This window comes from Elephas maximus, chromosome 3, assembly GCF_024166365.1.
Source record: "Elephas maximus indicus isolate mEleMax1 chromosome 3, mEleMax1 primary haplotype, whole genome shotgun sequence".
In the NCBI taxonomy this organism is placed as follows: domain Eukaryota; kingdom Metazoa; phylum Chordata; class Mammalia; order Proboscidea; family Elephantidae; genus Elephas; species Elephas maximus.
Window position 1 is genome coordinate 41,184,763 of NC_064821.1, and position 21,258 is coordinate 41,206,020.

Below are 21,258 nucleotides of genomic sequence, written 5' to 3' on the forward strand. Positions count from 1 at the left end.
AGGGTTGGTCTGAGGGGGTCCGAGGGGACCCTGCTTGGGGCCGTGGAGCTGGACACAGCACATCAGCATGGGGACAGGTCTGGTTAAGTGGAAGTGCTGCGTTCAGTGGGTTTTGAAATGTCACACAGCACTGAAGAAGTCAGAGAGATTTCTATGCCCATCACGTGGGGCTACGGGTTTAACTGTTGGGGAGCATGCTGACCACGTGAGATGCTGACTTACCAGGTCACAGGACTAGAAGGGCCTTGAACCAAGTCTTCTGACTTTCTGTCTGTCAGGAGCTCCAGGGGTTTGGTGGGCCACCTCTCACAACCCCCACAAGGCTGCCTCTGCCAGGTACTTGGTGGTTTCCCTCAAGTCTGCCCACCCAGCTCTGAGGGGGTGGCTGTGGTGCTGGGGAGCCCAGTAAGACCAGGCAGCTTGGTGAGGAGAAGATTGGGGTTTGGGACTGAGAAAAGTTTCATACGGGTGACCTTGGGCAAGGCCCTGTCCCTTTCTGAACCCTCACTTCCCCATCTGTGAAATAGGCCCAAGAATTACCCTGCCCTGCCTCCCTCCCAGGGGACAAGTGGGGCTATGGACCCTGGGGGAGCCCCTCTGGGTGCTCAAGGATGGAAAAGTGTCTCCCTCCTCCCTTGTTTCCATGAGTGTGCTCCCATGCGTGGCCCAGTGGACTCTGAGGGTGGTCCCCCATCCAGGCACCCCAAGGGCAGGCTGTGCTCACGGGACATTGGAGCTGCAACCCAGCCCGTCTCCAGCAAAGGTGGGGAAATGCCCCAGACTGGCTTGGCAGGAGTGGGGTTTTACCCTGCAGGGAACTTTTACCTCATTTCAGTAGAAGCTGACATGGGTAACAGGAAACCAAGACAAGGGCTCTGTTGAGTAACAGCATCAGTCCGTGGAGGCAGGTGCCCTCTGGGTGTGCAGAGGGGCATAGTGGTAGAGGCTGCAGATGCACTTTATAGGGCCCAGAGGCACCCACTTCTATTAGAAACCCAGAAACTGGCCACTATGGTGCAAGAGGAGGGAGGGCAGGGTGGCAGTGGCCACGGCCCTGAGAGATTCTCAGTGGGTAGGCAGGCTCTGAGTACTAGAGTCCCCCTTCCAGCCTTTGAGGCTTCCGTCTCTGGGACCGCCCTCCCTCCCCGACCTGGTTTGCCTGCTTATCGCCCCACCTCCCGTGCCTGCCCCACCCCATCCCTTCCTAGGTTCTCTCTGCCACCCTGCCTTGCACTCTTCTCCCTACCTGTCCCCCGGCAGCCCTCGACCTGGGGTGCAAAGCTCTGAGATGCCACGTCCTCCTCGGTGGTGGGAGGCCTCCAGCTGAGGTTTCTCTTCTACTTTCACATTCGGCCTGCAATGGCAGCGAGGACGTCGAATTCTGGAGCTTGTCCTGCTGCTGGCAGTCCCAGACCGGTCACCAGGGGCTGAGTGGGGCTGAGGAGGGACATGGAGCCTCCGTGTGGCTGGGAGTCTTCCTCTGGGAGCCCCGCGCCCCAGCCAGACATCCTGAGGCTGGTGAGTCACAGGGCTGCCCCTGCTGAAGCCCTTCTCTCCAGTTCCGCTCCACTATCACCTGGACTTCTTCCCCAGCTGCCCAGCTACCCAGACGGACCTGAGTGTCCCCACTACCCCCACCCAGACAGGATGGGCAGATTCTCCGAGTCGATGCCCCTCCAGGGGTTGGTGGTCTTGCAGGGCGGGTGGGGGCACCCGGGGCCGGGTAGCTGGAGGGAGCCCTGAGCGGGGTGGTGCCTCCTGGTGGACACAATAGATAGATGGCCTGGTCTCTGCTTTCAGCCCTGTCTGCAGAGATAAGCATGGCTGTGCTCCTTGACAAGGGTTCCTTCTTTGTTGCTCCTTCCTCTCCCTCTGTCCCCCTCAGTGGCCCTGATCTGTCCTGCCCTGTTACCAGCCTGTGTCTCCCTTTGGGCCTGTGAGCTCTGAGGGTGACCCCTGGTCTGGCTCTGCTAGGTGCTCGTGGTTAGCAGGGCCAGCACAGGACAGTGGTGGAGGGAGTTCAGGTGTCCACCCTGCATGGCTCAGGGCTTGCAGAGACCCAGGGACCAGTCATCAAGGCTCCCTATGTGGACAGGTGGGCTGAGGTCAGAGGACGAGGGACCGTCCCCCCTGTGTCCAGGAGCCTCCTCAGTCAGATCGTCATCCCAGCTCCTCCAATCAGATGACTGGAATGGGCCAGTCCCGTTCACCCCCACCAGGGCCCTGCCTGCTCTACAGGGCTGGTGCTGCTTCCCCACTTCTCAGAGGGAGAGACTGAGGCTGGGGGGCAACATCTGCACCCACGTGGATAAGAGGATGCTTGGCCCTACACCCCCTCCAATACCTGTCTTGTTCCCCTTTAGGCGCTGTGCTTCCTCCTCCTGGTACCCCGCCGCTTCACCCTGGCGCTGCCCCTCTGCAAAGAGGAGGAGTACCCGGTGGACACCGAGTGCTGCCCCAAGTGTAGCCCAGGTAGGTTGGCTCTGGAGGGCCAGCTCAGGGGAGCCTATAAAAGGGCCGGCACTGGGGGAGGGGGCGTGAGCAGACACTCCCCCCATTACTTCAGCCTGGAGCCCCTCCTCTGTGTCCTGTGCTGGCTCCGTGGATGGTACGAAGCCCATTGTGGAGTGGGCACTGACAAGCCCAGGGCTTGAGCCCACCAGAGCAGCCCCCTGCAGCTTCAAATCTTTACCCCACATAACACTTACAGCACCCTGCCCAGGGAGGTGGGCCTGGGGACCGAGCCAGCCCACTTATGGCAGGGGACTGAGGCTCAGAGAGGGCACAGGTGGCAGAGCCGGGTCAGGTGTCCAGGAGGTCTGCCCATTCTCCCAGGACCTTCAGACTCCCTGCAGCAGTACACTCGTGGAGACAGTGGGCAGGTGTCGGGGGGAGGGGGGGCAGCTCAGGTGTCTTGGAGAACTGGTGGATAGGATAGTGTCTGATCTCTGGGGCTCCTGTGGTTTGGGGAGGCGGGCACAATGGGGGCTCAGCAGGGTCCTCTGCAGCCTGAGATCTGTAGTTGTCCCCTGTGGCCTTCAGGTTACCGGGTAAAGCAAGCCTGCAATGAGGAGACTGGCACGGTGTGTGTGCCCTGCCTCCCGAGGACCTACACGGCCCACCTCAATGGCCTGAGTGAGTGTCTGCGGTGCCGAGTCTGTAACTCAGGTAGGAGCTTGACCCTGGCATGGCCCTTGCAGCTGACCAGCTCCATCCTTTGGCCCGAGCACCCTGCATGCCCCATCAAACACAAAAACTGCCTCCCAGTGCCTCTTGGCCTGCCCCTGGGCCAGGACCCACCCTCATCTCCTAGGAGGGGAAACTTCAGTGGAGCTTTTAGGCCTATCCCTGCCTGTATCCCATCCAGAGGAAGGCTGGGCCCCCACCTGTCACTCTGTCATCTGGAGACTTCCTGAGCCCAGGGACTGTGTCCTGTTGCAAGGGCACCCCAAGCCTGGGGCAAAACCAATGAGCAAAGGTGCTGGGTCTTGCCTGTCCTCAGCCTGGGTCTCTAGGGGCCAGGTCTCGTCCTTCCACAGGATGAAGGTTTTCAAGGCCCCTTTCTGAGCTTCCTGGGGCTACCATAACAAAGTACCACAAACTGGGTGGCTTAAAACAACAGAAAGTTGTTATCTTACGGTTCTGGAGGCCAGAAGTCTAAAATCATAGTGTGAGCAGAGTCGCAGTCTCTAAGATCCTTCTTGCTTCTTCCTAGTTTCTGTTGATCTTGGCAATCTTTGGTGTTCTTTGGCTTCTAGATGCATCACTCCAATCTCAGTCTCCATCTTCACATGACCATTTTCTCTTTCTATCTCTGTGTCTCTTCTTCTTTTTTTTTTTTTAAATAAGGATATCATTTTTTTAGATTAGGACTCACTGTATTCCAGTTTGGCCTTGTGTTAACTGAGAACATCTTCAAAGATCCTATTTTCAAACACTTCACATTCACAGGTACAGGGGTTAGGACTTCAATATATCTATTCCGAGGACACAATTCTATCCATAACAGCTCACCCTGTGGCCCTCTGAAATTCAATGACCCTGCCATGTACAGATACGTTTACCCCATCACAGCACCCCCAAAAATCTTAACCCATTCCAGCATCAACTCTAAGCCAAAAATCTCACCTTCTAAATCATCTCATTTAGGTATGGGTAAGACTCTGGGTATGGTCCATCATGGAACAAAATTTCTTTCCATCTGTGGGCCTGTGAAAACTAGCATATGCATCCTCTGCTTCCAAAAAACAATGGTGAGACAAGCATAAGATAGACATTCCTATCCCAAAAGGGAGACATGGGAGGGGAAAAAGGGGGTCATAGGTTCCCAGCACCTCCAAAATCCAGCAGAACAAATTCCATGGGGTTTCAAGGCCTCAGAATAATCCCCTGGCTGGACGGTCTATCCCGTGGACACGTAGTGGGGTGGCACTGCTGAGGTGGTTGACTGAACCCATAAGTCCCATGCTTAATCTCTTTAGCAAACGGTTGTCCAGCCGCACTCTCGGTTTCCTCTCCAGAACATGCTTTCTCAATTTTTACAATATGAGGAGGCTGAAAATTTTCCAAATCTTCAAGTCTTTGTTTCTTTTTGTTGAACAGCTCATTCTTCAATTTATCTCTTTTCTCTCACATTTTACTATGAGTAACGAGGAGAAACCAGGCTGCACCTTCCGCACTTTGCTTAGAAATCTCCTCAGCTAAGTATCCAAGTTCATGGTTTATAAGTTCTACTTTCCACCCAGTGATAGAACATAATTCAGTCAAGTTCTCTGCCACTTTATAACAAGGACTGCCTGTCCTCCATTGTCGAATACATGTTCATCTTTCCTTCTAAGGCCACATCGGAAGCACCTTGAGCATTTCTATTTCTAGAAACACTCTATTTGTGACAACATATGTATTCCTTCAGTCAATAGAGAATTTCTTTTCAGCTGCTTTCACTTCTTTCTTAACCCAAACCAGGATCACCTTTAATGTTAATAATTCTACCAACAGCCTCTTCAAGGCAATCTAGGCTTTTGCTATCAAAAAAAAAAAAAAAAAGAAAATTAAGTGCCTCAAAATTCTTCTGGTCTCTATACATTACCGAATTCCAGAGCTAAATCCACAATTTAGATATTTGCTACATCAGCAGCCAGTACCGAAATCTGTATTCATTTCTTACAGCTGCTGTAACAGAGCCCCACAAACTGGGTGGCCTAAAACAACAGAAATTTATTCTCTCACAGTTCTGGAGTCTAGAGGTCTGAAATCAAGGTGGCAGAGGGTCGTACTCTCTCTGAAGGCTCTAGGGGAAGATCCTTCCTTGCCTCTTCCAGTTTCTGGTGGTTTCTGACAATCCTTGGCTTGTGGCAGCACCACTCCAATCTGCCTCTGTTGTCATATGGCCATCTCCCTTTCTGTCTTCTCCTCTTTCATAAGGCAACCGCTCATGTTGGATTAGGACTTTCCCTCCTCCACTATGTCCTCATGTTAATTTAACTGATAATGTCTTCAAAGACCCTATTTCCCAACAAGGTCACATTCACAGGTACAGGGATTAATACTTCAACAAATCTTTTGGGGAACACAATTCAACCTGTAATATCCCCTCATAGCACCCCAACACATACGGCACCCCTGCGGTATACACTTCTCACAGGCTCAGGACTCAGACTGTTGGCATTCAACCTCAGCTTTTGGTCACTAGCTGTGTGATCTTGGGTGGGTCATATAGACTTCTCCTGTGCCTCAGTTTCCTTAACTGTGAAATGGGGTCTTGGCCAGTGCTGGGCATACTTCAGGGCCTAGGGAGGCACAGAGTGACTGACACTGGGAGATGTGGCTGCTTCCCCAGTGTGGTCCCTCACCCCTTCCTCCTCCAGACTGAGGTCCTCCTGTGGCTCCCAGGGGAAGGGGTCTCCTGGGAAGGCTGGCTCTCACCTGGTATGAGTCAGACAGGGAAAGGGAAGGTCAGACCTTGGAGAAGTGCCTTAGAAGCACCGACTGTGTGATGAGGCTGCACCAGAGAGAGCTGACAGGTGGGGTTTGGGGCTCCATCTCTACTGCATTCCAGGAAGCCTCCGTGCCTATTGCCCACATGTCCCATTATCATTGTGTGTCCCAGACAGTGTAATAGATGAGGCCCTGTGACCAGTAGGCCACAATCCGCCTGGCCATCATCTGCCCACTCCCTCACTCCACAAAAAAACATGGCAGGTGCCACTGCCCCCATTTCATAGATGGGGAAACTGAGACCCAGAGATCTCCCGAGTCACCCACAGCACTTGAAGGTCAATGGCAGATCCAGACTCAATCAAACCCAGATCACCTCCTTCCAGACACTGCCCGCACCCTGCCCTTGACTATAGACACATGATTAGGAGTGGGTCCTACTTCCTGGAGTGGGCAAGGGAGTACAAGGGGGATAAGGACTGAAAAGGGGAGAAGAAAATCTAGATGTGGATGAAAGACCAGCACCTGGGCCTCCAGGCCACTTACATGGCCCCCGCCATCAAGTAATCCAGTGCCTGGGCCATTGCAACAATTCTGTCTGCCTTTGTGACCCCTGCTGTCCAGCTCACCTGGGACAGCGCAGCCAAGTCCCCAGGAAGGACCAGGAGCAGTGGGCTGGCAAGGGAGGGTTTCCAGGGGAGCAAGGGCCTGGACAAAGTGGAGGCAGGAATACTTTTGGGGTTCAGGTGAGGTGGGGACCAGGGTCTCAGGGCTTTGAGCTGCACGCACACTTCCTGCCCCCTCCCCCCTTAAGAAAGCTCCTCACTGATTGGTTGAGGCCCCAGCCCAGCTGTAGCCGCACACCACGTGGCTGAAGGAGGAAGGCTCTCTATTCCTGTCTGCAGCCTGACTACCCCTGCCCCCCTCCCCCCTCCCTCCTGGGCAGGTTTAATTGACAGTGCTGTTTTCAGCTTCCCATTTGTGCTGATCTGGGCCTTGTTGAGGCAGAAGGAGTTCCAGATTTCTCATGAGGCATGCTGCCCTGTTAAGAAGACCCTCCCAGGGCCCTTTGGGACTCAGACCCAGGGACCTATGTCAGGCACCTCTGGACACCAAGGGTACAGCCTGGCAGGGGCCCCTGTGCAAGGGCAGAGTCCAGGGCCCAGACACAAAGATGCCAGGATTGCAAGGCTGGCTGGGGCCCTGTTACCCAGCTCCTACCCAGGCCCAGGCAGGAGCCCCTCCTCCCCTCCCCCAGGCCTGCTGGTGCTCGGTGCCTCCCTTGGTCTCCTCCCAGAATGGAGAGCTCACCACCACTGTGGGCTCCTTCTCTTGGACCCACAGCCATGGGCCTCGAGACCCGGCAGGAGTGCTCCACCGTAAAAGACACCGAGTGTGGCTGCCCCCAGGGCCACTTCTGCATGAGCGAGGACACGGACCCCTGTGCCATGTGCCGACCCCACAGTGTTTGCAGTGCAGGCCAGCAGGTGCGAACGAGAGGTGAGCCAACAGAGGCTGAACTCCCACCCCCAGTTTTCTCGGCAAGGAGTCAGTGGTAGTCAGAGGTGACTATGGCCACCTTTGCCCCCTGCCTACCCTTCACAGCCACAGCCTCACACCAGGTCATGGCCAGGATTCATAGTCCTGTGGTTGTAGTTAGTTCCCAATTTCAGCCAGACCACAGGCAGGGGTTTGTGGGGTCCAAGTCCTGCTCCCGGCCTGGGGGCCAGCGTGGGGCTGCCTCCCTTCACACCTGTGGGATGACAGCATGACAGAACTCTGGATGCTCAAATTCCAGCCTCCTCATCTCCAGGATGTTCAGAGCCCACCACCCAGGCCCCGCCTCCGAGATCCTCCCTGGGGGCAGCCCACCACAGCCTCCCATCTTTTGCAGACCCCAAAGGAAGAGACAGACCCAGACCCCATGCACAGGGGTGGGGGAGGGGCAAGAAAGCCACCTGCCCTCCTGCCTGGCCCCTCAGCCCCCTGCCCCCTGCTTTCCCAGGCACTGAGAAGCAAGATACAGTGTGTGAGGACTGCCCGCCTGGGACCTTCTCTCCCCTGGAGACCCTGGACAAGTGTCAGCCCTGGACCAGGTAGGTTACCCAGGTGGTCACATGCCAGGCCCCCTGCAGAGAGACCCAAACGTCCCACAGGGCCCATGATATGCCAGCTGCCAGGGCGTCTCCTTGGGTTGGATCTTGTGGATCACAGATACCATTCCTGGCAGGCCAGAACCCCAATGTCAGCAGGGCCTGGCTTCCTGGAGGCCAAGAGGTGCGCTTGACCTGGAGCTGGCCTGGAGAGGTGCCCTGTGGCTCTGTGGGGAGGGGTCACTGGTGTTGGGGCCAAGGGGCTCCAGAGCTTCTGGAGTTAGGGGCTGCTAAGGCAAGGTTCTTAGAGTGAGGCCTTGCCATCCCGCGCCAGACCCTGTGAACGCAGATCCCTGGGCCCCAGAGCTGACCGGGCACTCAGAGTCCGTGGGGGTACAGGGAGCCCTTCCATCCTACCTCTGGGTCCTCCTCTGCCCCTCTTTCCTGCCCTAGTCTTCCCACGTCCTTTGGTTCCCACTACACTCCACCCTGACCTGGCTCTACCTTCCCTTCTTCTTTCTCTTCTTCCTCTTCCCCCTTTCCCTCTTCCTCCTTCTTCCTCCTTCTCCAGCCACCCCTCTCCCTGTGTAGAGTCTCTGGCCCCCTGGCCTCCTTGCTCTCGTCTCCCTCTCAGCTGGCCCATCTCCCCCACTCTCCTGGGTTTCTTTCCTCCTTCCCTCTGTCTCCCCATGGCGGGCCTGGAAATGGTGGACTGACCCAATCTCACCTCCCAGAGTCACTGGTCACCATGCCCCCTGGATGAGCCCTTAGCCCCCGAATCCCCCATCACTGGGAATTGACCCCTAGGTCATGGGCTCCTGGCAGGCTGGCCATCATGGCCCCTTGCTTCTCTCCCCTAGCTGCAGTGGCTGGTTGGAGAGCGAAGCCAGGCCTGGAACCCGTACCACAGATGCCAAATGCTCCTCTTGGCTTCCTCTTATTTTGGGCCCTGTTGTTTTTATGACGCTTGGCCTTGTGATCTGGTACCTGAAGAAACAACAAAGGTCATCTGGTGAGCAGCACCCATCCATGCGCTTGGCTGTGGGAGGCTCCAGGGCTGGGAGAGACTCACCGCAAGAACAAGGCTGTCTTACCACTGATACAACAAGTGTTACTTGCTTACTCACGTGCCTACACACCCACCTGGACCTGGGCTTCTGCCCAGGGCCAGCCCCGAGCTGGGTGCCAGGAGTGGAGCTGCCTAACCCGGCTCTGATCTTAGGGAAAGCTCATTCTCAGCCACAGAGGGAGGGACACTGAGCCATGGAATCCAAAGGGGGCCAAATTCTGGGGCTCTGGTGTCAGGAGACCCTGAGTCCCTAGGGGCAGGGAGATTCTCAGGGTCTTAGGGAAACTGAGGCAGGCTGGGAGATGAGGCTGTGTCCCTTCTCACACCTCTCTGTAGAACTCTGCTCCTGGGGTGGGACAGGGAGTCCTCATCTGTATGAAGGGCTTCCCCATTCCCCACCCTGTCCAAACAGCTAAATTCTAGTAAATTATGGGCACAGAGATTGGCAGCTGGGGGAGGAGGGCAGGGTACCCCTCGTGTCCTCTTCCCAGTCCTGGGGCTCCTGGGTCACAAGAAGCCGGGTTCACACGTGGTCTCACTTGTCCCAGAGAGGCTCAGTCTTCTGGGAAAGGTCACCCAGCGAGGAGCCGGGAGCACCCCCCGACCAGGGCTGTCTGCCTCCCCAGCTCTCTCTGACCCTCCCAGCTTGGCCACCTTTGTCACCTGGATCCTATGCTCCGGCCTCACCCCTGACATCTGTGCCCTTTGTGTTGCAGGGAGTCTGACCAAGCGGAAGCTTTCTTTCCAGGTATTGCTCCTCCCTCCCATTGGAGTGATATTGCTAGAGTGGGGTGGCCCTCAGTTCCCTGAGGGTGCTGGTCTTTTGTCTACTGCTGTGCTACCCTGGGTGGGCAACACACCTCCTCATATTAGGGACTAAGGGCTGGCACGAGGCCCTGGGGGTGCCATGGCTGGCTTCGTCTCATGCTGAATTTCTCCACAGAGGTGGGTAAAAAGAATTCCAGAAGGGGATGCCATAACCTTGGAGGCCCTGCAGGTTGGGCCGGATGTCACCACGGTGGCCGTGGAGGAGACTATGAGAGATGAAGCTGAACAAGGATCCAAGACTTAGATATCAAGACAGGCCTGGGGCCACCAGGATGACAGTGGTTACTCTTCTCTGTGTGGGTAGCGCCTGGGAGCCAGAAGAGCTTGGCCGAGACCTGCCCTTGGGTTGGCTGCAGCTCCACCACAGAGAGAAAGACAGGGTCACAGCTCAGGTGACATGTGGACACCACCCATCTACCTCATCAATGACATGAGCTGCCCAGAGCCTTCCCCCGGCCCCACTCTAGCTGAGCACCTCTGGGACCAGCACTCTGAGGAACCCAGTGTCCTGCCACTCCTGCCCAGCCCTGCCTGCTGCACAGCTCTCTCCACAGACCCCTGCAAGCCCAGGACTGTCTGGCCCCAACCCCAGCTCCCTGTCTTTCCTAATACCCTTCTGAACCTCAGTTGCTCGTCTGTGGAATGGGCCTGTGGGGACCTACCTCACAGGGCTGGGACTGTGCACGATGGACCATTTCTATGGCATTATACAAATGCCACACTTTAAAGTGGTTGTCTAAATCGAATTTGTGTTTGGCTTTATTAAAAAAAAAAAAAAAGTTTTTTTTTTTATTATTTTTTTCTTGTTGTAATAAATGAATATCTTGTGAAGAGGTATTTTGAGACCAGGTGAATACCCTGTTTCATATCCAACTTTCGCCCATTCTTCCCTGAAACAATAAATTACTAGGTGGTTGTGTAGCTGTGATGTTCTAGTTCTATCATCCTTGGAACACTGGTTAGTGGAAGTTCTATTGGAAGGACGAGCTTCCCTTTTTCTCTATTTATGCACTTACTTACCTCACGATGACCTCATGGTTTCTTACTTTATTCAGTAGGTTCTAATTCATTACTGTAATTATTTATTGGGTGTCCAAGTGGTCCCAGATCTGTCCAATGGGAGTACCTTCAATTTGGCCCCTGGATGCTTTTTTGTCCTTCCTAGCTTTTTTTTTTTTTTTTAAATTGTGGTGAAATACATATAAAATTTACCATTATAATTATTTTAGTGTGCCACTCAGTGGCACTGAGTACTGGTGTATTTATAATTTGCTGCAACAATGGGCACAAACATAGCAACGATTGTGAGGATGGTACAAGACCAGGCAACGTTTCTTTCTGTTGTACATAGGGTTGCCATGAGTCGGAATCCACCCGTCAGCACCTAACAACAACTACATATTTACAATGCTGTGTAACCATCCCCTCTATCTAGTTCCAGAACTTTTCCATCACCCCAAGTAGAAACCTTGAACCCATTAAGCAGTCACTCCTCACCCTTTTGTCCACCCAGCCCTGGTAACCAACAATCTGCTCGCAGTCTCTGTGAATTTGCCTATTCAGAATATCGCCTATCAATAGAATTACACAATATTTGACCTCCTGTACCTGGCTTCTTTTACTCAACAGTCCCTGGGTGGCACAAACGGCTAAGTGCTCAACTACTAACTGAAACGTTGCCAGTTCAAACCCACCCAGATGTGCCTTGGAAGAAAGGTGTGACAGTCTGCTTTTGAAAGGCCACAACCCCATGGAGCAGTTCTACGCTGCACACGTGGGATCACTATGAATCCAAATGAATTTGAAGGTGACTTTTTTTTTCCCTCCTTTCACTTAAGATAATGTTTTCAAGGTTTACCCACCATGTAGCATGTATCAGAACTTCATTTCTCTTTATCCCTGAGTAACGCTCCATTATACGTATATACCGCATTTTATTTATCTTTTTATCTGTTGATGGCATTTGGGTTGCTTCTGCCCTCTGGCTATTGTGAATAGTGCTGCAGTGAACATTTGGGTACAAGTATTTGTGTGAACACCCATTTTAACTATTTTGGGTATATATTTAGGAGTGGAATTGCTAGGTCGCATGGTTGTTCTTTCCTGAGGAATCACCAATTGTTTTCCACAGTGGCTGCCCCATCTTACATTCCTGCCAGCAATGTTTCTAGGAGCGTGGAAAAACAGCTCCCCATTGGCTCCTGGGTGTGGCTGGCTCGGTGAGCTGTCCCGCACTGTGTCTCCGGTGGGTGTGGAGGAGACCCTGTGGCCAGGGTAAGCACAGAGTCGTGAAAGCGGTGAGACGTGGATGTGGAGAGCGACGAGGTCTGGAAAGGGTGGGAGCGCTTGGCCGTCAAGGCGGGGCAGCCATGGGCAGAGCACAGAGATACTGGGGCTGGGTCTGAGGGTGGCCGCTGATGTTATGCAAGCTGACCAGATGGAGGAGGGCAGAGCTGTCCCAGCAGAAGAGTGGCCGGTTAATGCAAAGGCTGAGAGGGGGGGACCTCAGTAGCAGGGCCTGCAGCCAGAGCCTTCTGGCTTAGGGGCAGGGTATAGGGGTGGGAGCTTACAGAGCAGGAACCCCGCCCCTCTTTTGCACTTAGTCCTCTGAAGGCCCATTGGCAGGGTCTGGCCTGAGCCACAGTTTCCCCTGTTATGCCACCTAACCAGTTCAATCTTTAGATATGTGAAGGAGGCCACAACCCAGAAGGAGGAAACAAATACATTCACTACAAAACTGACAGGCAACTCTGCCCCACGGGACCTGGGCCCAAGCTGGCCCAGGGCGCTTCTCTTCACCCACCCCTCCCCTGCCTCAACACTCACTCAGGCCCCAGGAAAAAGCTTCTTCACATCTCTTGCCCTCTCCTTAAAACAAGAGTTGCCTGAATGCGGGTCTGCAGCGTGACGCAGGCACTGGCCTTGAATACCAGCTGCTCCACACTTCCTCTCCTCCCTACAACATGCAGGCCTGGGACAGATGATTTGTGGATAGGAGATGCCTACTGTCTGTGGAGAGGGGATGGGCCAGGAAGATGAGTTTTTTTCCACAGACCTGTGCTCAGGGCACTACAGAGCTTGAAGCCAGGTAGCCCTCTGTTTTCAAGTCTTCCTGAACTAACTGCTGCACAGACTTGCTTTCCCAGTGAGGGCAATTTTTAAGGGGGATTTAAACTCAGTTCAGTAGAAGCTGAGACAGGTAAGAGGAAACTAAACCAATAGTTCCAGGTGGGAAAAATATCATCCTGTCTGAGAAAAGAAAACAATCCAGTCAGATTTTGTGTGTGCGTGTGTGTGTAGAACAGGACAAAGGAGCCCTGGTGGTACATCGGTTAAGCACTCGGCTGCTAACTGACATCTCTCCAGGAGAAAAGACCTGTTGATCCGCTCTGGTACAGCGGAGGAATCCCACTGGGGCGGGTCTATTCTGTCCTATAGAGTTGCAGAGTCAGAATCTGAACGGATTGTAGGCACACAGCCAAGCGGGACTTGGGGAAAGCCAGATGTCTGTTACCAGGGGGCCCTCTAGAGGCAGCCCAATTTTATGCAAAATCTGCGGCTTTCTTCTAGTGGTGGAAGTCTCCGGCTGTGCAGGACAGGGGAGGGGCAAGCTGGCAGATGCCAAGGGCCACTTGGGACAGAGCTGGAGTCCTTGGCGTCCTCCAGGCCACAGTGGCCACAGTGGAAAGTTGTTTCCTGCTGCTTAGACTGAGGAGAGCTTGCTCAGAGATGCCAAGGCCCGAGTGTGGGGATGGCAAGGTGGTGGTCAGGGTTTATTTTACAGATGAGGAAATCGGGGTTCAGACAAGGTAGGAAATTTGTCCAGTGTGACCCAGTATGCTGATGCCTACACCAGGACCTGAACCTGCCCTGCTTTGATTCAAATCCAGAGCTCTTTCCAACCCCTGACAATAATCCCTCCTTGGGCACACATGGATGTGTGTGTGTGCATGCCCGTGCATGTGTGTGCGCGCGTGTGTGCATGTGCACGTGCATGCTCACACGTGTCTCTGCTCGCCTTTGTGTGTCTGGAGCAGACCCCTCTCTAATGTTTGTAGGACCCAGGGCAAAGTACAGCTGTAGACATGTGAAGATGCAGGAAAATGTGGGCAGTAATCAGAAGAGAACTTAGACAACAGAAGGAGGACCATAGGGCATCAAGAGATGGGTGGCAGCAGACAAATATTTTAGAAGAATTGTGATTAATGTGTTAATAAAAACAGAGGAAATATAAAATAGGTGGACATATGGACAATTTCACAGAGGATTGGAATCTCTACGTAAAGAATCAAATGGACATTCTAGAACGGCAAATTAACTTCATTAGGTGGATTAAAAGCAGAGTGGATATGTTAGCAGGTAAACTGAGAAGGGGAAGACAGATCATGAGAAGTTCCTCAAAGTGAAGCACAGAGTTATAAATGAGTCAAAACGGAAACAGAACAGAGAATTAGAGGCACGTGGCATAGAGTCAAAAGATCTAATATATGTGTATTTGGTTTCCCACAATAAGGGGAGAGGGAGAATCAGACCTCGTGGTAAAATAACAGGCAGAAAGGTCCCCAAACTGATGGGGACCAACCCACAGACTCAAGACACAGGGTGGAACTTCACTGCTGGGGATGATGCAGCTGGTGGGCTGACTTACCCTCCCACCTCAACAACTACAAAAGTGGACAGAATAAATGAAACAACTGTTTCCAAACATTTGATACCAGCAGCCCAGGACAGTGATCCTGGAGAGAAGAGAAAGAAATGGGATGAGACCTGAATCACCCTAACTTTCTTGGCCTGCGTGCACTTTCCGGACCACGGTGCTGGGACGTGGGCCCAAGCAGAGCACATTGGTCTTGCTGAGTTAAGGAAACAGAGGTGGGAGTTTGGGGAGACTGACACACCTGGAGTTTTCAGATGTAAATTCTGCGAAGTTCTGGGGAGAGAAGGAGGGAGCTACCCACAGAATAAGCTCCTGCAATCTGTAGAAGGGGGCCCTTGAGTCTGTGCAGAATGCCAGACCATACTTGCAAATGGTAAAACTGCACTTGCTGGGCAGGAAACAACGAGAGGGCCGTAAGCTCATCAATTCCCACAGTTCACACAAGAATAGGGTGTTGAGTTCCAACCAGCCAGAGTAGAGAGACCTTGTTGAACCCTGAGGGCATTCAGTAGATGTTCTAGAAGGTTCCTGGATTACTAGTACGGCTAAACCTAAACCACCCCTAAAGGCTCTCTACACTTGCCCTAATAAAGTTCAAAAACAAGCCTGGAAACAACTTAAAACAAAAATTCAGCCCTCAACAATCTAAAATTCACAGTGTGCCCTCATTCAAACATCATTCGCATTGCCATCAAGACAATTCCGCGACGCATAGCAAACCTATAGGAGAGAATAGAACTACCCCGTAGGGTTTCAAGGCTGCAAATTTTTATGGGAGCAGACTGCCACATCTTTCTCCCCTGGAGTGGCTGGTGGGTTCCAACCAATCAGCTGTGTGCTTAATCACTGTACCCCCAGGGCTTCTTCAAACATTATGAGACATGTATAAAAGAAAGAAAATATGGTTAAAAACCAGAAGCAAAACTCGTTAATACAGAGAAGACCGAAAATGACACAGGGGAGAGAATTAAAAGAAAAGGGCTTTAAAATCAGGGCTTCGAACGGGATCATTTCGGTTTGAACTTCCACTGAGCATTTACATTTCTAACAAGTTCCCAGGTGGTACTAATGAGTCCACCCCAGATATACTGAGTCAGAATCTATATTTTAACAAAACCACTGGGTGATTCTTATGTATAATAAAATTTGAGAACCACTCCTGTACCAGAAGGAGCCCTGGTGGCATAATGGGTAAAGTGTTCAACTGCCAATCAAAAGCCACCAGTGGGTCAAAACCACCAGCAGCTCCGCAGGAGAAAAATGTGGCCGTCTGTTTCCATAAAGATTTACAGGGTCGGAAAATTTATGGGGTTGCTATAGGGTCTCTATGAGTCAGAAACGACTTGACGGCAGTGGGTTTGGTTTGGTTTTTATGTGTCAGAAATGACTCCATGGCAGTGGGTTTGGTTTTGATTTGGGCTCTACTGGAGGTTCTCACGGTTGGCCCCTCCCTAAGCAGCAGCATTAGCATTGTCTGGGAACTTGCTGGAAATGCAAATTCTCAGCAAGGGTTCAAACTGAAATGAACTGGCTTGAAGCCCCATTGAAAACAGCGATTGTTAAATCTGCTCAAGGATTTAAAGGAAAACATGGAGATCATGAGGCGAAAACTAGGAGTTATAAAAGGGAACAAAATGGAATTCCTAGAGATGAAAAACACATGATCTGAAACAAAAAAAATACACTGTTTCCAAATTTTTCCATCACCCTTAACAGAGGCTCAGTGTCCCACCCTCCCCTGGTAACCAGGAATAAACTTTGGTCTCTATACATTGGCTTATTCTAGTCTACAGTCATGTAAGTGGGTTCATACAATATTTGTTCTTTTATGGCTGACTCGTTTCACACAGCGTAATGTTTTTAAGGCTCATCCATGTTGTAACATGTACCAGGACTTCATTTCTCTTCATTTACTTGTTGTATGGATGGACCACATTTTGTTATCCATTCATCTGCTGATGGGCATTTAAGCTGTTTGTTGCGAATATTCAGTGAACATTGGTGTACATATTTCTGTTTGCATTCCTGTTTGCAATTCTTTTGGGTTTAATGTTTTTCAAGGAACAGCTTGATACTGTGGTGTGATACTTTATGTGTAAGCAAGAAGGAAAAATAAGCAAATATACATGTATCAGCACACCTGTGCAAAAAAATAACACAGAAAGAATAAATTCAACAGTGATGAAATTGGCTACCTACACTGGGTAGAGTGGTGGGAACTCTCTGAGAAGTCATCTCGTGTCTTCCTGACACTAGAAGCCGTGTTAATGTTTCAACAAACTTGCTTGCTGAAAATGAAGAAGACTTCAAGCACTTCCTGATGAAGGTCAAAGGTTGCAGCCTTCAGTATGGATTAAAACTTAAATTAAAGAAAACAAAGATCTTCACAACTGGACCAATAAGCGACACCATGATAAATGGAGAAAAGATTGAAGTTGTCAAGGATTTCATTTTACTTGGATCCACAATCGATGCCCATGGAAGCAGCAGTCATGAAATCCAATGTGGTATTGCATTGGGCAAATCTGCTGCAAAAGATCTCTTTAAAGTGTTAAAAAGCAAAGATGTCATCTTGAGGACTAATGTGGCCCTGATCCAAGCCATGGTGTTTTTGATTAGCTCATATGCATGTGAAAGCTGAACAATGAATAAGGAAGACTGAAGAATTGATGTATTTGAATTATGGTGTTGGTGAAGAATATTGAATATACCATAGATTTTCAGAAAAAAGAACGTATCTTAGAAGGAGCCCAGCCAGACTGCTCCATAGAAGGAGTCTAGCCAGAATGTTCCTTAGAAGCAAGGATGGTGAGACTATGTCTCACATACTTTGGGCATGTTATCAGGGGGGACCAGTTCCTGGAGAAGGACATCATGCTTGGTAAAGTAGAGGGTCAATGAAAAAGAGAAGCACCCTCAACAAGGTGGATTGAAACAGTGGCTGCAACAATGGAGTCAAACATAGCAACAACTGTTGAGGATGGTATAGGATCGGGCTGTATTTCATTTTGTTGTACATGGGGTTGCTATAAGTCAGAAATGATTCAAGGGCACCTAACAACAACATCGAAGCCAGCAGAGAAAGAGCAAGTGCCATGGGAGGGATGGCTGGTGAAAGGATTGGTAAAAAGTTTGAAGGCTTCAGATATGCCTGATCTCCACCTCATGGGAATCAGCTTTGGGCTGATGCTGATTCTCTCCCTTCCCCCTGAAGTTAGGCAAGGTCTGATGCAATGCCATTTTTACAGGGTTAAAAAAAAAAAAAAAAGATGATAGATAGACGGATGGATATTTGAATAAACTGATAAAAACGCAAGGATTGGGGATAAGCCCCTGAAATAGAATTTCAACAGAAACAAATGAACGTAGCTGTGTTTCAAATGGATAAAACAATCATGCTGAAAAGGAAAAACATAAAAAACTAACCCAAGTGACTTCTGAGTACAGTACTTGGCCTACCCACCCCCAAGCTAAAGAAAAAAGAACTAAAAGCAAATATCGAACTCTAGTTTTTTTAGTTAGTTGGATTATTCTCACAATGGTAGGGGTTAGCAATTCTGAGCCAACTTGCTGTCTTCTAGGACTGAAGAAACAAATGAACGTATTCTGGATAACGTGTGGCAAGCTTCTGTCAGAGAAAGGAGTTCCACATGCAAAGAGGGCTAGATGAGGATGTATGATGTTGTGTTTGTTTGGAATTGGAGGTATCCGTATGAACTCATGATATATCTATACTAATATAACAATATCTACTATGCTAAGGCATTCAACTGTGTGGATCATAACAAATTATGGATAACATAGTGGAGGATGGGAATTCCAGAACACTTAATCGTGTGCTCGTGAGGAATCTGTACGTGGATCAAGAGGCAGTCGTTTGGACAGGACAAGGGGATACTGTGTGGTTTAAAGTCAGGAAAGGTGTGTGTCAGGGTTGTATCCCTTCATCATATCTATTCAATCTGTATGCTGAGCAAATAATCTGAGAAGCTGGACTATATGAAGAAGAACGGGGCATCAGGATTTCAGGAAGACCCATTAACAATCTGCGTTATGCAGATGACACACCCTTGCTTGCTGAAAGTGAAGAGGAATTGAAGCACTTATTGATGAAGATCAAAGACCACAGTCTTCGGTATGGATTACACCTCAACATAAAGAAAACAAATTCCTCACAACTAGACCAATAAGCAACATCATGATAAACGGAGAAAAGATTGAAGTTGTCAAGGATTTCATTTTACTTGGATCCACAATCAACAGCCATGGAAGCAGCAGTCAAGAAATCAAAAGACACATTGCATTGGGCAAATCTGTTGCAAAGGACCTCTTTAAAATATTGAAAAGCAAAGAAGTCACCTTGAAGACTAAGGTGCACCTGACCCAAGCCATGGTATTTGCAATTGCATCATATGCATGTGAAAGATGGACGATGAGTAAAGAAGATCGAAGAAAAATCGACACCTTTGAATTGTGGTGTTGGTGAAGAATATTGAATATACCGTGGACTGCCAAAAGAACAAACAAATCTGTCTTGGAAGAAGTACAACCAGTATGCTCCTTAGAAGCAAGGATGGCAAGTCTACGTCTCACATGCTTTGGACACGTTATCAGGAGGGATTAGTCCCTGGGGAAGGACATCATGTTTTGTAAAGTAGAGGGTCATCGTAAAAGAGGAAGACCCTCAATGAGATGGATTGACACAGTGGCTGCAACAACGGGCTCAAGCACAGTGAGGATGGCACAGGCCTGGGCGGTGTTTCATTCTGTAGTGCATAGGGTCGCTATGAATTGAAATTGACTCGATGGCACCTAAAAACAACATTTGCATTGATAGTTCAGTGGTAGAATTCTTATCTTCCATGTAGGAGACCTGGGTTTGATTCCCGGCCAACATACCTCATGCTCAGCCACCACTTGCCTGTCAGTGGAGGCTTGTGTATTGCTCTGATGCTGAACAGGCTTCAGTCAAGCATCCAGTCTATGACTAGGAAGAAAGGCCTGGCAATCTTCTCGTAAAAATCATCCAGTGAAAACCCCATGGATCACAATGGTCCTTTGTGATCCGTGGGGTCACCATGAGCTGGGGGTTGACTTGACTGTAATAACAACGTATCTCTGATATAGATATATATGTGTGTACATGTGGGTATATATTTCCTGACTCTTGTCCATGGAGAAATCCTATAAGCAGTGGCATCCCACTAACAAAGAGCACATCTAATCCTCAATGTTGGCTTCTAAATACCATTGTCCCTCAAAACAACCAGGGTCCTTGGAGAAATGGCTGATCCCAGGGCAGGGGTGGGGCATGTACAAGATGAGCCTGGAATATCCTGTTGGGGACAGAAAATATGGGATGCTCCAAGAATGGTGAGAACTTGTCAGAGAACCCAGGAGCCAGCTTGAAGGGAATTTCGCTGGGCAAATCTGCGATAATTTGGATACCCAAATAAGTCACGGTAATAATGGATTAGAACCCACGAAATAAAGTAAGAAACCATGAGGTCATCCTGAGGTAAGCAAGTAAATAAATAGGGAAGAAGGAAAGGTTGTCCTTCCAATGTTGTTGTTGCTATCAGCCATTGAGTTGGTTCCAACTCACAGTGACCCTATGTACCACAGGACAAAACACTGCCTGGTCCTGTGCCATCCTCACAATAGTTGTTATGGTTGAGCCCTTTGTTGCAGCCGCTGTGTCAGTCCATCTCATTGAGGGTCTTCCTCTTTTCTGCTGACCCTGTTCTTTACCTCTAGGGACTGAACCCTCCTGATAACATGTCCAAAGTATGTAAGACATAGTCTCGCCATCTTTGCTTCTAAGGAGCATGCCGGTTGTACTTTTTCCAAGACAGATTTGTTCGTTCTTTTGGCAGTCCATGGTATATTCAATATTCTTTGCTAACGCCATAATTCAAAGGTATCAATTCTTCTTCGGTCTTCCTTATTCATTGTCCAGCTTTTGCATGCATATGATGTGATTGAAAATACCATGGCTTGGGTCAGGTGCACCTTAGTCTTCAAGGTGACATCTTTGCTTTTCAATACTTTAAAGAGGTCCTTTGCAACAGATTTGCCCAATGCAATGTGTCTTTTGATTTCTTGACTGCTGCTTCCATGGCTGTTGATTGTGGATCCAAGTAAAATGAAATCCTTGACAACTTCAATCTTTTCTTCGTTTATCACTGGTCTAGTTGTGAGGATTTTTGTTTTCTTTATGTTGAGGTGTAATGAATACTGAAGACTGTGGTCTTTGATCGTCATCAATAAGTGCTTCAATTCCACTTCACTTTCAGCAAGCAAGGTTGTATCATCTGCATAACACAGGCTGTTAGTGAGTCTTCCTGCAATCCTGATGCCTGGTCCTTTGTCATATAGTCCAGCTTCTCAGATTATTTTTGCAGCATGTTACCAAATGCAATGGGTTCAACCACTTGTACTCTCGTTAAGAATAACTAACAGTCAAGTGGATCTCAAAGCAAGGCATAGTTTATCACTTGTGAAAAGTAAGGACATGGCGAGATCACTCTCAAAGCACTGTCTTGTTGAACAAAGGACTGGATGCAGTTTTATGCTACACAGGAAAGGGGAAGTCATACATATTCATTACATTTCTGAGAAATAGCATGCATATTTGTTGTGGGGCCGGGCTAGGAATTGGCACGGAAGTAGTT

The 21,258-nt window shown here is 50.1% G+C and overlaps 1 protein-coding gene across 3 annotated transcripts; it reads left to right on the plus strand.

Moving 5' to 3' along the window:
- Positions 1-613: 613 nt before the first annotated feature.
- Positions 614-10,825, plus strand: TNFRSF14 (TNF receptor superfamily member 14). Of its 3 annotated transcripts, none has more exons than XM_049877667.1 (8): positions 619-1,518; positions 2,364-2,472; positions 3,043-3,135; positions 7,282-7,437; positions 7,943-8,033; positions 8,891-9,042; positions 9,816-9,847; positions 10,043-10,823. In XM_049877667.1, the coding sequence occupies exons 1-8, from the start codon at positions 1,450-1,452 to the stop codon at positions 10,169-10,171; spliced, it is 831 nt and encodes a 276-aa protein (XP_049733624.1). In that variant the 5' UTR covers positions 619-1,449; the 3' UTR covers positions 10,172-10,823. The 3 variants fall into 3 exon arrangements, with proteins under 3 accessions (XP_049733625.1, XP_049733624.1, XP_049733622.1); XM_049877665.1 differs by having other exon boundaries at positions 625-1,518; positions 3,043-3,168; positions 10,043-10,821; XM_049877668.1 differs by lacking the exon at positions 7,282-7,437 and having other exon boundaries at positions 614-1,518; positions 3,043-3,168; positions 10,043-10,825.
- Positions 10,826-21,258: the final 10,433 nt, after the last annotated feature.